At 32.9% G+C, this 18,316-nt stretch overlaps 1 protein-coding gene across 1 annotated transcript; it reads left to right on the forward strand.

The window, feature by feature from the left end:
- Window positions 1-2,733: 2,733 nt before the first annotated feature.
- LOC134259040 (3-oxo-5-alpha-steroid 4-dehydrogenase 2-like) lies at window positions 2,734-4,461 on the forward strand (the record flags this gene model as incomplete). The annotated part of the gene is made up of 5 exons (XM_062741638.1): window positions 2,734-2,999; window positions 3,371-3,537; window positions 3,675-3,776; window positions 4,026-4,176; window positions 4,345-4,461. Coding segments are annotated over 5 exons (753 nt in total), but the record flags the coding sequence as incomplete, so codon positions are not given.
- Window positions 4,462-18,316: the final 13,855 nt, after the last annotated feature.

Below are 18,316 nucleotides of genomic sequence, written 5' to 3' on the forward strand. Positions count from 1 at the left end.
ATACTAAACATATCCGTTTAAATAAGTTCAAATTCAATACAATTTTGACGGATATAGATTTATACATGTACTGAGTATACTTCTCATAAACCTGGAGCATTGACTGAATGAGTCGTTAACTCCTAGCGGTCAATTTAATCAGAGGAAAAAAGGTAAATATTTTGGTTTTTTTACTTTTGACCAAATTAATTTTTTTTTTTTTTTGTTTTTTTTTTGCCTATTACCGACCGGGTACTTTTACAAGTATAAGTTTTTAAATATAATTTTTTTGGGGAAAGCCGTGAATTCATAGTTACAATCAGGGGAAATTTTAATACATTCATTCAAGATATCATTAACTTGAGTTCTTCTTTTCAAAAAATTATCTCAAATACCATAAATACTGATACTGAAAGAACAATTGAACAATTTTTAAAAGTTGCCATAAACGTCTTTCTTTAACAAAGGCATTCGGCACATTGCTGCTATATAATTTGTTTTCTTTTTCAGTGAATTGTAATGGTTCGTTGGTTTCTTCTAGATCTTCACTTTGTTTTGCTTAGTCACCCAGGGTTTTGCAAGGAAGCTTTTTCGTGCCTTGTTTTTGTTTACTGATATAGAAAATATAATATTTATTACATTACAAGATTTAGTAAGTCACTAGAAACTGTCTAAAAGTATTTAGAATTAAGTTTATTTTTATTGAAAAATCTGCTTTGAACGAACATATATTAATAAATTTAATCTATGTAAACTAGAGGGACTGTGAGCAATGAGCTCACTAAATGATACTCCCGCCTCCCATATGAATATAATGGCAGTGTCCATGTTTTAATTTGCTGTGGGAAATCCAAAATATGTGTCGGATCAAAAAGTAAAATAGGAGGTGCACAATGGCAAGATGTTATAAAGATTCTCTCAAAGTTTCATCGAATTTCATTCAGTGGTATGAGAGGAGTTGCAGATAAGAGATCAGTACCTCAAAGCGGTACAGACGGACGGGCAGATGGACAGCTAGACGGACGGACGGACAGACGGAGGTACAGACGGACATACTGATTACTATATACACTTCCGCTTTTCAAGCGGGGGGTATAACAAAAACATGACACTAGTCTAGTTTACATAACAAAGGTTCTGAGCTCTAAATCTGTCTTGTATCTCGACAACTGAAATTCAAGCTTTTGATAATCATTAAAAATATATATTTGCAATCATAAAAAAAAATAAATTTGCAAGCTGAAAGCCACAGCAAGTGGTTTCTTCTTTTCAGGTAAAAATTTTTGAAAAAAAATTCTGCTTTCTATAGAATCCAAAAATAGGTGTGCTAATAACGGGACACAAATGGCGCCCATGGGAAATCCAACAGATTGTTGAGAAACCTGGTCTCAAAAACGTCAATCAAAAATTTGAGCATTTTTAGATACTGTGAAATCACAAATTTTCTAATGTCCACCTTGAAATGAAATTTTTCACATATCTTATTACTGAAAAATTCTTCAACCACGAAATCAAATCCCCATTACCACTATATTTTCCTTAAACAACGAAAATTTGACCCCTTGAAATATGTGATTTTACAGTATTAACTCTTGAGTACATGTACTTGTTTCTACAGCTATTTAATCAATCACAATTTGTTTTTATTCTAAAAAAAGAATTAAACATAAACCACAAAATACGTCTTGCATGCACGTCTTCCATGCAGAAATTTATTACTGATATAAAGGGCAATGGAGCTCTACCGGTATACCGGTATTTAGTGTATTCCTCCACCAAACTTTTCTATTTCAATTCTTCTTTTTCAAATTAGATACATGTATTTACACAAGTTTTTTTTCTTATTCGTGTATTCTGATATGTCTGATATGTATAATTATGTGATTTTAAAATCTCTTTTACGGGTTGGGGGGGGGGGGTATACGCAAGCCTGCGAGGAGCTCAAATATTGCTATGAGTATCTATGCATCCATGTGAAATGACGTGGATTTTACCACATGTAACAATGTTGATTCTGATCTCAAAGTCCCGACTTTTATATTGATTTATTGATGCAAGAAAGAAACACCACGTCCATGCATATCTTGGTGCCTAACGACTGTACTGTATTACTCGACACACACAGGCCTGGAAATGAAACAAGGAATTCTGCAAAATTATCCATAGGCCTATAATGGAATTATTTCACAGTTAAATACATTGCGAGAGGGGGAAAGGGAGAGAAAGAGGAACTGAGAAATTATTCATCGCTCCACAGTTCATAAATTCAAACACATTGAGAGAGAGAGAGAGAGAGAGAGAGAGAGAGAGAGAGAGAGATTATTCATCGCTCCAAAGTTCATTTATGGACAAAAATGTATATCCTTTATCTCAGAGGGGGTAAATTAAGACTCATAGTCTGCAGATTCATAAATAGGAAATAAGAACCAAAACAAACACAACAAATTTCTATAGAGAATTTATTTATCATTGTGGTTATGAAATAACACCCTGAATCACTGGCTAGCCGAATCAGAGTCCTTATCTCAGAATAAACAATCGGGCAGCGGGAGGGAGTGACGTCATCCATTTTCAAAATCTTAATAAAATGCGACTCGCACACCAGCTAAATCACACGCAAAAATCCTAAGTTTAATGCAATACTTAATTGTCAAATAAAGTGTCATTATTTTTCTCAACTTTTTGAAAGAAAAAAAATTAAAGGAAGTAAGATATGACCTTAATATTGGGACAAGTTGACCGCGTGTTTCCGATTCGTTGAGATTTGTTTCTGGTCTGATGGTTTTGTGGGGGATTTCTAATTTAGTCACGCTTCAGTTCACCACGGCCCCCTACGGCAGATACACCCGTCCCGGGTGGGGTTGCCTCCTGCCTGCCAAGCTCGCCTGGTTCCTACAGGAGTTACCGTCCTTTGTTGTGCCGCTTATAATTCTCTCAAGGTGGCGTTATGATGAATTAGTGAATATTCATGGGAACAACATGATTTTGACTGGATGCTTTCTGTTACACTACTTTCACAGGTGAGATCTTAGTAGCCTTTTTTGTCAGTCCGTTGTTTATGGTTTTAAAAAAAGTTCAATATAAAAGAATACTGAAGATTATTCAAGAGAACTTTTTTTACTGAATTCTGAATTTCTTATTGCAAGCTTTTAACACGTCATGGTATTACACATATCAATTGATCATGCGTTGACGAAGAAATTGTCAGTGTTTTATTTTTTTCATTTCACTTTTTTTTTCAAACGGGGATGTCACAGGGGCCTATGTTTTCTTGGGTGTCCAAGGTCATTTTCTTAAATGAGAAAGGTGTGCAGGGGGAGGTTTGGGGACTACCTCTAGATCCATGCATAATCACTGATGTTTTTAAAAAAATAATTGAACTTGATTTCAGGACTTTCATTTTCCCGCTTAGGATTAGGGGAGGTAAACCCATTCCTTTGTTTCCTTTCATGGCCGCCTTTTTCTTCTGTTCAGTAAATGGTGCTCTACAGACGTACGGGATACTCCTATCGAACAACCAGATCCGCCACTGGTTCCAGGAAGCAAGATTCTGTTTTGGTGTGTAAAACAAAAAAAATTTTTAAATGACTCATAAAAGGGAATGAACTAGTTTTCAATTTCTAAAGTTTTCATACGCAAAAACCTCCACAGAAACACTTTCTAAAAAAATTAATTTATTTCATTTTATTTTTTAGGTATTATGTTATTTTTTACGGGGATGTGCATTAACATCCGGTCTGACAGTTTGCTGACGTCACTAAGGAGAGAGAAAGAAGGCACATATCGAACTCCAAGAGGTAGTTAGACATTTTTTTATCTATCTGTATGTTCACTGTTCTGTGGTACATGTACATATGTAGTCTGGGGAAGATGCAAAGAAAACTGCGTATCTCTCTTTTTAAACGAACTTTGAACTGTTTTCCAACTTAACTTTTTTTATCCTTACGATTTCTATTCGAGTACGTCTCTGGTGTTAACTTTTATTTTTATCCCTAAGATTTCTATTCGAGCAAGCGTCTATGTTGCTAACCTCATTTTTCCTCCAGGATTCCTATTCGAGTACGTCTCTGGTGCTAACTTCCTGGGAGAAATCGTGGAGTGGATCGGCTTTTCTGTGGCGTGTTGTAACCTCCCCTCTTTGGCCTTCGCTGTATTTACTCTGTGTAATATCGGCCCTAGGGCTTTCCATCATCACAGGTAATATACTGAGTATAGATACACTTCATTTCAAAAAGAAAAGATGTTTAATTTTTTATGGCATTGAGCTCAATTATAACATTTCACATCAGCAATAAAAGCAATGTACCAATTCACCTTACTCACATAAGTGATTGCTTGATTTATTTAATTTTATTTATTTTGTAGATTTTATCGGGAGAAATTTGAGGATTATCCAAAAGACAGAAAGGCTCTGATTCCGTTTCTTCTTTAGGACGGGGTTTTAAACACAAAATCACGGGGATCATGCAATAAATACAATTACATTTGTATATATTTTCCATAAATTTCTAAAGTTATGAAAAAACTAGTGTTAATTGTAACGGGGACCGTTACAGATGTTCCCCAATTCCTGTAAGACATTTTTAAAAGTATGAACAGTATCGAAGAAATTCATCAAAGAATTATAAAAGCTACAATGATATAAACTATATGTTATTTTAACGCATTGTAGGCGACCTCACGTACATGCATATGCAAGATGATCATGGCTTGTTGTCAAAACCATTAAGATATTTATATATCGTGAGAATCAATAAAAAAATCTTTAAATTATACATGCTACTGATTTTCAGATATATTGGTCATTTTGAGTATTTCGCGCGCACGTGCATGCATACATGTTCTTGCATTCAATCTTGACAGTAATGTAGACAATTATTATACCTTTACATATTCTAAATTTCATCCCGTTGTGTTGAAAACTAAGAAAGTTATAAGCATTTAAAGTTTCGGCCAATCAGATTGAAGCACACGTGCTTGCGCATGCTTTCATGAAAATTCTTATATATCAAGCTGTAGATCTTCATAATGTACGACTAAGTTCAAAATTTCAAAGGATTATGACAAAAAACAAGAAAGATATTGTTTCAGCCAATCAGAGCCAAACGCACGTGCATACGCCTGAGATCTTGCTATTTTGACTATGTCTTATCACCAATACTACTAATGTATCCTTACATTATGAATTTCAAAAATTCATCAAAAAATAAAAAAGTTACGATAATATCTGTTTTATTAGTCATTTCACGTGTTGCACGTGCGCGCTCTTGCAAGCAAGTGCGCGCAAAATTCCCTTCGTTCGGCAAATGAAACCTACATTACATGCCTACTGACCCTAAAAAGGTTTTACCTAAGTGGATGTGTAGTTTACAAGATCATTCGTGAACAAAATTTTCCCAGGGAGAAGAAAAATAATAACTAGAGAGTTTGCTATTGCAAGCAATAGCGTATGTCGCCCCGAACTGGACAAGACTTTCATTTTTTCATCGCTAAAACAATACCCATAAATTAGCTAAGCTTGGACAACAATCAACTCGTATCAGTACTTTCAGACCTTGATTTAAAAATCAAAGCTAAAGAACTTTCACTTTTCCCCCTTTTTCCATGGAAACTATTGACAATTTGCAATTTTTAAACCCAATGAGCACAATTACAGATACTTATCATTACATCAATAAAATTTCATGAAGAATGTTCAAGGGACCAGAGAGAACACTCGCGGACAACATTCGTCGCTTTTTGCAGGTTTCCATGGCAACGGTAGCCATTTTGAAACTGAATGACCACACAACACAACTACAACCAGTGATCCTCCTTTGAGGAAAGTTTCAGGACGATTGTTCCAGCCATCTCCGAGAAACAGCCTGGAGAACAAAAACATGGTACAATCGCAATATGTCACCCGACTTTGTTCGGGGCGACATAATATGTATTGGATATATGCCGAATACAGTTCTGTATTGAAAAATATCAGACAGTTTGAGGCCCGTTAGGGCCGAAAACTGTCTGATATTTTTTAATACAGAATTGTATGAGGCATACGAGGGTTGTCCCAAAAAGTCGTAGACAGGGAACATAGTTTATTTTCTCTTTGCTAAATCAAATTTCTTTTCTTGTCATAGCAAAAAGTAACATTTTATGATCATGTATTTCAAGTTTCATGACGATACCACATTTAATAAGAAAACTATGAAAAAATAAAGAAACTATGTAAGTGTACATCGGCGCACGAAAGCAAGCGTAATTTACGTCTGTCATGACGTCATGATTTCTTTTTCTGCTTCAAATGTGGATATTAACATCCAAATGAATATTTTTTTATAGTGAAAAACCACTCTTGACTAAGGGACTTATTAAAATTCACTACTGTCCGTTTTCTTAAGCAGATTCAAATTTTAGTCAAAATTTAGTTGAAAGATCTCCTTACATTTTAGGCAGCAGAGAATACACCTTGTTTGACTGCGTTCATGGCCCAGAACGTTCCCAAATGTCTGCGTTTAACAAACAGTACTCTACTTCTTACATGCAAGAACTATTTTTTTTCGATATAGAGAAAAAACTATCTTTGAATCTCCTGCTATTTAAAAACACCTTCTCTATTAAAATCTAGTGTGTAATGTCATTTCTGTACTCTTTCCCCGTCTTTAATGAAGATAAAAGATACCAAAAACAATTTATTACATTTCCGTGCGCCAAGTACGCGTTCGACGACGTCATTTTCATCAATCTCAATTCCAACAAGACTTTGAAAATCATACCATTAGTCGTCTGTTTCTAATTCAATATATATGAAATTTTGACATATTATTAATATTTTTATTCTGGTTTTAGTGATTTAAATTTTAGTTCAATCTTTTACATAGTACTAAAGAAATAAAAGCAAATGTAATAGTTATATGCGTAAATTATTCCGAATTTTGGTCGTGCGCCGACAGACCATATCGGCCTTCATATAAATCGTCCCAATACAATTGATTTGAAGGATATATATTTATGAATTCACAATTTTAAAGAACATTGAATGTATTATGTCTTTGCAAAATTTGGTTGGTAATGGTTGCGTGTTAAAAAAGTTATTAGCATTGTCTACGACTTTTTGGGACAACCGTCGTATATCGTATACTTAAAACATTGCTTTTGATTTACCTGAGACAGTCCGATATTGGAGCAAAAGACAAAATTGTTAATACATGTAACTACTGAAACAATTCTTTCAATAATGCAAGCTTAAATGTAAAGTACTCAGTATTTAAGGATTTGGCTACACTGAAGAAGGTATTTGAAAGAATTAGATAAGGAGAGTGGGGACAAAATTTTTCTTCATTAAAACATTCACGGAGATTAAAGCAGTGAAACAAATTGTCATGTCAGACAATCTAGATAATGGTGAATTTGGAATGGAATGGAAAATGCCGATATGAAGAATATCAACAGAAAATTAAGCAGATGCTAAAGGTACACTAGTCCATTTCATTTTTTTATGTTAAGCATCTACATATACCTTTGTTTTTGATGTTCTATGACAGAAAAACTAACATAATCAATAATGTAGGAGTTTTGAGGGAAACGTTGAAAATTTTCAAATTTCTTTCAAAATTTTGTTGCGAATCTGTCAAATTAAGTATTAATTATCATATACTAGGTCTATTACCTTGATTTTGCATCTAGGGATTTTTCTTTCTATGAGAAAAATGAAATCAAATTGTTTGAATGCTGCTCTTTATAGTGGCTAAACTTAAAGTTTGTGTCTTACTATGAAGTTATTTTTGGGGCTTTGAAAGTATATGTGCTCTGGTGACCCCCAGTGTACCCACTCTTTTTCAAAAACATGCAGAGAAAGGGGTTGAAATACTTCTCCAATTTTAATAAGTTTATTAGAAGTTTTCCCGGTTTTTTGTGGTGTTTTTTTTTTATTTGCATTTTCTGGTCTACCACATGTTTTTCTTCCAGTTACAGTATATTCGGTGTAATTGAAAGTTTAATCTTTTTTAATTTTGCAATTCTGCAATGTGAGAAATTTAAATTGCTGTTTGTTAAATTATCACACCTTTTATTTCTTTTGTTCAGTAGCAGTCCAATTTTGAAGGATATCAGTAATGAGAGAGTCTGATATTACGATTAATATCAGACTGCTCACTAATATCGGACTGACACAGGTAAAATTTTAGACTGCAAGAACAAAGGAATGACATCACAGCAATGTTTTAAGATAAGAAACAGAGTAAAAACTTCGTTTGGGGAATATAATAAGGAGAAAAAACTATACTGGCGGACTTGATCTGTCTCAATGAAAAGTCTCAACACTTTTCACGGTTGATTAGTGGTATGCATGGTGTTTTACGCCAAGTTGGCTGTGCATTTACATGTGACCAATTTGGTTTTAACTTTCATTTACTGCAATTTCATTAAACAAGAAACCTATAGACCACATCCTTCACCTTAGCGCATTATCTGGCAACAAGAGGCCCATGGGCCACATCACTCACCTGAGTATATTGGCTAGAAAACGGCACACATCAGTTAATTATTGAAAGTAGGGCTTGAAATTTAAATTATTTGAGAATACTTCCATATCTATAACAATGGCTTCGATGCTCTTAAACAGATTTTTCCCTATATATTCCTTTGTAAAAAAAATTCATCCATATTGTGACCCCTCCCTATCCCTGGATATTCGGGAATTTCGGGACGCTTTAGATTAACACATCCTTGCACTTTCACAAATTTTAACTTTATTCTTAATACTTCAGAAAAGTAGCAATTTCGTATAAGTTTTGTTTAAGTTGCATATTTGAATGACAAACTATCTACTGAATGGATATACAACTAGCAATCTGCGCATACAAAATTCATGCCAAACAAGAGATGTTTATGAAACAGTTACCCCTCCCCCCTCCATGATTGGAATTTTTCTAAATCGAAGAGGCATAACACTGACAGCAATTGCTTCTTCTTACCTAAAAGAGAATTTGGTCTAGATATTGTTATGATGAATCTGTATATTGAATCTCATAATGAAATGAACGGAAACTGCAAATAATTGGAATTTTCATAAATCCAAGGGACATAACTCTGTCAAAGATCGTACCCAAACAAAACATGATAAATCTTTGTTACAAATTTCATTCAGTATGTGCAACCTCTGCGAAGAAAATGAACGGAAATTGTAAATAATTGGAAATTTTCTAAGTCCAAGAGGAATAATTCTGTCAAATATTGGTCGACAGTACCCCAATTAGAACTTGACCTGGGTGCTTGTATGATAAATATTTATACCAAATTATTTGTCAGTAAAAGCAACCTCTGTGAAGAAACAGAACGGAAACTGTTGGTGGATAGACCGACTAACAAATCAGCAAAGCATTATGCCTTCCCTTCTTCGATAGAGAGCATGAAAAAAAGAAGAAGAAAAGTTTTAAAATTCGCAGCACAGTTAAGGTTACAGTAAGGAGGCGGGCCTAATTTATACGGGAAATATTTACTATGACGTCACACAAAATAAGGTCTTCAAATTGCCACAAAATGAGATAATTTGCTATTTTAAACTGCTGCATAGCTCTAGACTACATAAAAACTTAATATTAAATTTAGTTTTGTCGTTTGTTAAATCTCACACAACAAAATACAAGAAAACATTGATGTACATGTAACCATCAATTGTCGCTCGGGAAAATTTTTTAAAGTAAATGGAAAGGAGTCTTGATCATCAAACAGCTTCGATTTGTGTGAAAAAGGCATGCGTCTAAATGATGGAGACAATAGTCGAGAAAATAGGCAGATGAAAGTAGAGCAAAAACTATACCCTTTTAAACCTTATCAATTTCTGAATAAATGTTGGCTGCATAAAATATAAATTGAAACCAGACATGCATCACCTATTTTCAAAAGTGTATTTCACTTTAAGAATATAAAACATGTACAAGTTGTACTATGTAAAATACGTTTTTATGCGAAAATTCAATGTTCTAAAAAAAGGGACCTGTCGTTTTTTCGATACTAAATGATAAGCAACTTTATATATTTAATATGAAAAACATACATATTTTTACAGATTCACTTTCTGGAAGTAGGGTAATGTGTATCTCTTAATTTATAAAGGGAAAGAACATTCCGATTAAAAATCTTTTTCATATTTAGAAAACCTTTAATTCTGAATAACTTCTCCCACCTCGGTCCCCATTTACCAACACTTAAACTTATATGTATAGAGCAGCCCGGTCCTCCGGGCTGCAATAAACGACTCATCGATCGCAATGTATGGCACGCCAAATTCACAAAAATGAGCTAAACCTAGTTTCACAATTGATAAACTAGGTTCATCGACTGTAAACTATAGTTTACAAACCGTAAACTATAGTTAACGATTCGTTAAGTATAGTTTTCATCTGTAAAACTATATTTAACGGTTGTTAACTAAGGTTTACGAATGCTAATCTAAGTTTATCTGTCTGTAATAAATGTTAACAATTGATTTTGTTGATAAACATAGATTCACGTCTATAAACTATAATTTACGATCGTTAACTATAGTTAAGAGTTGTAAACCATAGTTCACAAATCGTGAAACTGTATTTATCAGATAATTTATGTTTTGCGATCGCAAATGATTGTTTTTGGTGTTAAGTATAATTTATGGTTGTGAAACGTAGATTATCGCGTTAACTATAGTTTACAAATGTAAAATATAGATTAACGTTGTAAACTTTAGTTAATAGTCCGTTAACTATAGTTTACAACCGATAAACCCAGTTTATCGACTGTGAAACTATGATTAACTCATTTTTGTGAATTTGGCGTGCTAAACATAGTTTCACAATTGATAAACTAGGTTTATCGACTGTAAACTATAGTTTACAAATCGTGAACTATAGTTTACAATTCGTTAAGTATAGTTTTCATCTGTAAAACTATATTTAACGGTTATTAACTAAGGTTTACGAATGCTAATCTAAGTTTATCTGTTTGTAATAAAACGTTAACAATAGATTTTGTTGATAAACATAGATTCACGTCTGTAAACTATAATTTACGATCATTAACTATAGTTAAGAGTTGTAAACCATAGTTTACAATCGTGAAACTGTATTTATCAGATAATCTATGTTTTGCAATCGCAAATGATTGTTTTTTGTGTTAAGTATAGTTAACGGTTGTGAAACATAGATTTTCGTTGTTAACTATAGTTTACAGTCCGTAAACTATAGTTTACAACCGATAAACCTAGTTTATCGACTGTGAAACTATATGATTAGTTCATTTTTGTGAATTTGGCGTGCCATAGCAATGCACTTGTCAATGTGACGTCATTTCGCAAAAATGACGCAGTTTGTACACAATGATATGTTGATCAAGTCACATTTTGTACAATGAAAAATATCTTTTGTTCTCAAATAAATTATTATTTGCATTTATGAAGAAGGTCGTTAACCTAATTGGATGCGATGTCTACATTGTATTTTTTACTATTTTATTTACATGCTGTCCGTATATTCTCCAGATAAGTGATACTGTCGCGTATTTGTATGTAGATTTATTATAGAAGTAAAAGAAGGGCCATAATAAATCGATGTATCTTGCCAAGTTTTTACACATGAACTCAAGAAGCATTAAGGTATTTGTAAAGCGCTGCAGAAGGCAAAGGGAAGGATACGTTTGAAAAAGATGTAAACACGCAGATGGCTGAAGAGGAATGGAAGGATACTTCTGAAAAAGATGTTAACACACAGATGGCAGTAGAGGAAGGGAAGGATACTTCTGAGAAAGATGGTAACACGCAGATAGCAGTAGAGGAAGGAAAGGGTACTTCTGAGAAAGATGTTTATACGCAGATGGCAGAAGAGGAAGGGAAGGATTCTTCTGAGAAAGATGTTAACACACAGATGGCAGTAGAGGAAAGGAAGGATACTTCTGTGAAAGATGATAACACGGAGATGGCAGAAGAGGAAGGGAAGGAAACCCTAGGAAAATATATTAATATACAGATGGAAGTGGAGAACGGAGATGCTTACCCTGAGAAAGGAATTAACAGGGGGACTTCAAAGGAGAAAGAGAAGGATGAGCAAGAGAAAGAAAGAATGAATGCAGTAAGGGAAGAGACAAATTTTTATTTCGATGATGACAATATAATCCAAGGCAGACGACCTGTCTGGTACAGATTCCTCTGTGGATCATCCTGTTTACCCGTGAGTACCTTTTTCGCTATATAAAACATGTGATTTGATGTGGTGCCTTTGATTTATAAAATATATACTTGTAGTTTAATTTTTAAACACATTTTTTTCCGAAGAAGAAAATTCAGCAGAAAAACAAAAAGAATAAATCAGAGAGAACTGGCCTTCTGGAGAGAATGAGGGTTTTTTTTTTTAAAGAATTAATTTTTGACAAATTATAACCAAAGGCAGAATTATTTATTTTTAAAAATGAACTTTGTTAATTTGAAGTGTTGTATTTGTTTGCCTATTTTAAGTATTTTAACATCTGTGTTAATTTAATTTTTATTCATTATTATAAAGTTATTTCATTAATATTTCTTTTACGTTTTTTATAACGACAATAACTTATTGCTTTATCCGATATTCTTCTTATACCATCTTCATATTCTTCATATACTAATGTGCTTAATAAAGAATAAAAAAATGAACATATTTTTCTTTTTTAGTGGATATCTCTTAGTTCTTAGTTCAAATTGACTAATTAATTATACTTAAGGGCGTTCGATCCTGAGCTGTTGAGGGGATTTTTGGTCCTGTCCTGTATTTATAAAATTCTGCATCATTTAAAAATTCTAACATTAAATCTGAATTCTACAATGCAAATTGAACTATATTCAATGAAAAAACCGCGATTAAAGTCCATTCAAGAACAATTAAGCTAGGGACTACATTTTTTGGCGGAAATTTTTTTTAGAAGAAAATGATCAGTTTTTTCTTTTGAACTATAACAGTACTGTTAATTTAAGATTCTTATTTTTCCCATGCTGGTTGCACACAAAGCTGTTTTTTGCAGTGAAATGTGTTATGCTGGTTCTGAAATATCTATTAAATTATTTTTTATGAATTCTTTCAGAGAAGTGTGACAAATATAGTCAATATATTTTGAAAATCCTTGAAAGAAATGAGCCAACTTTAACGTAAAATTGACACTTTTTTAAAGTAATATCTGAAAATTCACATCATATACCCCCAACTCTTGATGTAATTTCTAAATATTTAAGATAACTTTGACTTATTTGCTTAAATTCAGAAAAAGTTTAAGACTTTAAAAATATTTTCTTGCTTATTAAAATTTTAACTTACCTGGAAAAAACATGACAAGCCATGAAAAGGGATAGGGAATTGTTCAAACTTAAAATTCTATTTCGTGCAGGGTAGGGTGGGTTGGGTTAGACCCCAACTTCCGTAAGTAACGAATTTATTCATAAACTACTACATTACTCGTACTAGTAACTGACTATGCTGCAGCAAAAGTGGGGGACAACCGGTCTTTCAATGAACATTTTCAAAAGTAATGTTTGAAAAAAGGGGGTCCAGCCCTCACAACCCTGATTCTATAAGTGTATGTACCCGACACGTATGTACAGTTTATTCGTATAATAATTATAAGATTTGGGAGAACAGGCATAGGAAAAGTACAACTTAGGACAACACTAGACGAAAAAAAGGAAGCAAAAAGACAGAAAACGTTAACAATTTGCAACTGAGAATTAAAAGCCATTTTTAAAATGTTGTTCAACAGACCTAACCACCCCTACTAATGTTATTGTCCCCTGCTTTCGTGAAAGCGAGGGAACATTAAAACTCACGAATTCGTCTGTCCTTCTGTCACAAAAAACTTCAATCTTGGTCATATCTTTTGAATGAGAATAGATAAGACTTTAATATTAAAAATGTGTATTACCTGTGACAAGACCTTTCTATATATGCACTATGATTTTGACCTTGAAGTTTGACCAACTTTTCAAAAATTTTAACATTACTAAATTGGCCATAACTTTTGAATAAAAAGAGATAGGACTTACATATTAAAAATGTTTACGACCTGTGACATGCACCCATTCTCAATATAAGGGCACAAATGCCTCTCTGATTTTTTAATAAAAATGAAGTTCAAGATAACAATTTTTCTATCAATTACCTTTGAAAGAAAGTATCTGAAGATTTTGTTTCCAGATTTTTTTTCATCAAATTTTAATACATGGAATAATGACAAGACGGTAAAGTAGAGGGTGATTTTATTCAGAAATGTAGCTTGAAATGTACGTTACTCTTTCTTCAATGTCCAAAAAGATATGTAAAAAAAAAATGTAGTCATTAAAATCACAATTGGAATATCTCATCTTAACACCAGCACATTCTACCAACTCTGTCAGCAACATATTTTCTCGGCATACGAACGTGCGTTTGATTTTTCTTTTCAAAAAACAAAGGTTACTTTTTGATCCAGATGTATAAAAACATTTTTTAAATATATGCTTTAAATTCTTCTCTCTGTTTTGTTTAGAGCGATCAGTTTGGAATCTTGTCATTTTCTATAGATACTGGAACTTAACATGTACATGTAGTAAAATTCTATTTTGTAGTTACTGTCTTTTTTAACATATATCCATTCCGATTTAGAAAACTACGTAAATATAACGTACATTTCAAGACATATTTCTGTTTAATAAAAAGCTTAAAATTCAACTTAAAATTCATCGTTTTGTTTCAGTTTATTCCAAAAAAGATTCTCTATGTAATCACATTGTGTTATATGTCACAATCACCACTATAAAGACACGATTGCCTCAGAATATGAGCAGGTAACGTACATTTCAAGCTTGTAATATGTTAATTAGTAATAAGAAAATTTTGCAAAAAAGCAATTATTGACATAAAAATCATTTCAATGACGCGTTTTAACGCAGTAATATAAGAAATCATAATGTAACAAACGAGGTTATTTGTCATCAACTACATGAATGTCACGTCACTTCGGTAACGTTCATTTCACATATTATTGGGGAGTCCCCTCCACCTCAGTTCATTACCATTCTTTGGTGCTGTTTCGCTGAAATTGACACCGGTCGTAGCCTAGTTACTTCTACCAGTGTGCAAGGGTACAGACAAAAAAAAATAAGAGTCAGACGTATTTTGCTATGATCTAACAAATGCTCGTGTTTGGCCATTGAAACTTAACATAAATCTATTCCGAATATATCCATCGACAGTCTTGTTAACAATTTCATTTAGTATGTTGCAACATCGTTTGTCAAAACACAAATATACGTGCTTTTCAGCAGATCTGGAAAAATGTAACCCAAAATGCAATGATTCAAACAAAACTGAGTATTGTGTGCCTTTCAGTATTTGAAATGTACATGACCGTCTTGTGTTCTGGGTTTATTTGTTTTGTTTCTTTTTCTTTTTTTTTTTTGTTTTGTTTTTTTTTTTTTTACCAATTATAAGCCTATGCATACCTTGTTTTAAATTATCAACAACAATTAAATTAATATTGACGAAAAGTCGCATATTAAAAGTAAACAAACTGCAAAAAGGTTGCCAAAGATGAATTTAAGACACTTAGAAATAAATTTTCTAGCATGTGGTAACAGTCTACCACATTTACGAGGATTGGGGGTGCATTTAGATGGATTTATGTGGTCAGTTGTCAAATGGATTGTAACGATAATTTTGTTTCGCTCGTGTAAACGCAATTCATTGACTAAATTAAAAAAAATGTCAGTTAGAAATACACAAAATGTACGTTACCATACGTAACGTACATTTCAAATATAAAAATCAATTCTCTTCCACAAACGTACGTTAGACACGCAATATATTGATACTATTTGAACTTGCATATCATAAGAAATGCATCATACAGGTTTCGTATTCAGAAATATATATCAGGTATCAAAATTATATTACATATAATTGACCTTAATATATTTTTTTCCTCAGCAGAAACGTTTCTTTTCAATAATTTTGGGATTTAGCCGACCTCCAACTTTTGAAACTTTCCTTTGTGTACACATTTGAGTGTGTGAAAGTATGAGAATACATGAAAATTCGTGCGAAATTCACTCAATTCGAATTTCATGGTAACGTACATTTCAGTCACGTACATTTCAAATGATCACTTTTCATGTAAAAAATGATTTTTAATTGTGTTAAGCAAAACGTCTTTGCCAGTTTACAGGATACAAGGGGTTGCTTATTCAGAGTCGTCTCATATTTTCTACTTAATATATATTCTTAATGGAAGAATATAGGTAACGTACATTTCTTTCTTATCTCTACGATTGAAAATGTCTTTCATTCCGTAAACATATTTATAAAAGTTGTTCAGATTGTTCAATTTCATGTTACATTATCTAAGTAGGAGTAATTAATCCTTTGAAATTTCAAATTTAGCCCATCAATAAATAAAGGAGAACAAAACTATGAGGTGTATAATCTTTGTGTTTGCTTGTAATGTGGTTGAAATAGAATTAAGCGACAGGGACATTGCACAATAAAAAATATTTATTATCACAAAGAAAATGTATTTATTGTTATGAAAAGAAATATATATGATACAAGGTTTAACTTATCAGAAAATTTTTACTTGAGAATCAAAACTATAAATTACACAGAGGGGATTCAGCATAATATTTGCCTCGGCGACAGTAACGTACATTTCAAATAGGCTACTATATTTGAATTTGGAACTCCTTAAATACCCTTTCAGATCGATAATTATATGAATTCTTATTCATTGTTATATGGCTATTTATAATGTTAATATAAAAATTACATCAGTGGTATTTCTTCTAAATGAAAATGAGGCGACATTATTTGAGCCCTTATATTGAGAATGGGTGATGACCTTCCTAAATACACAATGAAGATTTACTCCGTGACTTATAACCTTAACGTTTGACTTACTAATTTTATTTCTTCCTTATAACTTTTATTGAGAAGAGATAAAGTTTTCAGATTTTACGTGTGCATTACCTGTGACAAAATTTCCGAGCATGCCAAGCTTTTTAACCCTTGGCCTTTACCTTCATGTTTGATCTAATTTTTAAAAAAAATCAACTTTGTTGATAACCGTTGAATGACATGATATGATGTTCATATTTGTCACAATATTTCATGACATCTCACCCACAAAGGCACCGAAAGCGGGGGACCACAATTCTTTGATAAGCTTGTTTTCAACACAGGGCTTTCGATCGCTTAAAACCGACCTTTAAAAAATGGGATGGCTAAAAAGATATTTATTATAATTTTTGTACACCTCAAATTCTTTTGTAAGCGATCTAAAGACCAGTGAATTTCACTAATGATAATTAACACAGTGTATAATTTATTTATATACTAATTAATAACTAAATCATGTAATAAATACTAAACAGATCCGTTTAAATAAGTTCAAATTCAATACAATTTTGACGGATATATACATGTACTGAGTATACTTCTTATAAACCTGGAGAATTGACCGAATGAGACGTTAACTCCTAACGGTCAATTTAATCAGAGGAAGAAAAGGTAAATATTTTGGGTTTTTTTTATTTTTGACCAAATTAGGTTTTTTTTTTTATTGTTTTGGTTTTTTTGCGTGGACCCTGAGGTCCACGCAGTAGATATATAAGCGAGGTTAAACCGGATGCCATGGGCAAACGACAGGCTACGCATGCGCGAGAATGCTCGAGAATTCGCACCTTAGGTAACTTGCCCGTAGAATAATTCGCCCGATTCTAATTAGAATATGCCATTCATTGGCAAATCGCGCTTTTAAATCCGCATATCGCATTTACATTTTCAATGGCGGATCCGGATTTCTCTTATACATATACTTTTATATACAACAAAACATTGATTCTATGGTACAAGCATTCTAAAAAGTAGGAAGAACTTGAAGATACATGTAACTTAACTTGAATGAAAAACGTCATTCAACGCTTTCAAAAGATAGAACAAGTTTTCACCGGCATTAGTTTTGTTCATTATATAAGGCCAGCAAAATAATTTTATTAATATTTCAGCAATCCAAATACCGTTTGATAGAGGTCTGTAGCAACGGTTTTAATGTGTTTGTGTGTGCGAGGGGGGGGGGGCTCCGACAAAAAAAATCTGTGTACCGCTGTGCTACACGTGAACCATCATATCTATTTTTCCCATGATAGATTTCTTCCGTATAAATCCAGAACAAGTGTTAAGTCCAAACCATTTTGGGTTACATATATCAGAATAGCCCGATTTTTTTACCTCACAAAACTAAACGCTATAATCGGAGATAAAAATTTAACAATTTTGCTTCGAGACTACACTCAGTCATAGAAAATGTGAACAACCCTACATGAATATTCACT

The sequence above is a fragment of the Saccostrea cucullata genome, unplaced genomic scaffold (assembly GCF_032062105.1).
Source record: "Saccostrea cucullata isolate Sc308-1 unplaced genomic scaffold, CSIRO_AGI_Scuc_v1 ctg12964, whole genome shotgun sequence".
Lineage (NCBI taxonomy): Eukaryota > Metazoa > Mollusca > Bivalvia > Ostreida > Ostreidae > Saccostrea > Saccostrea cuccullata.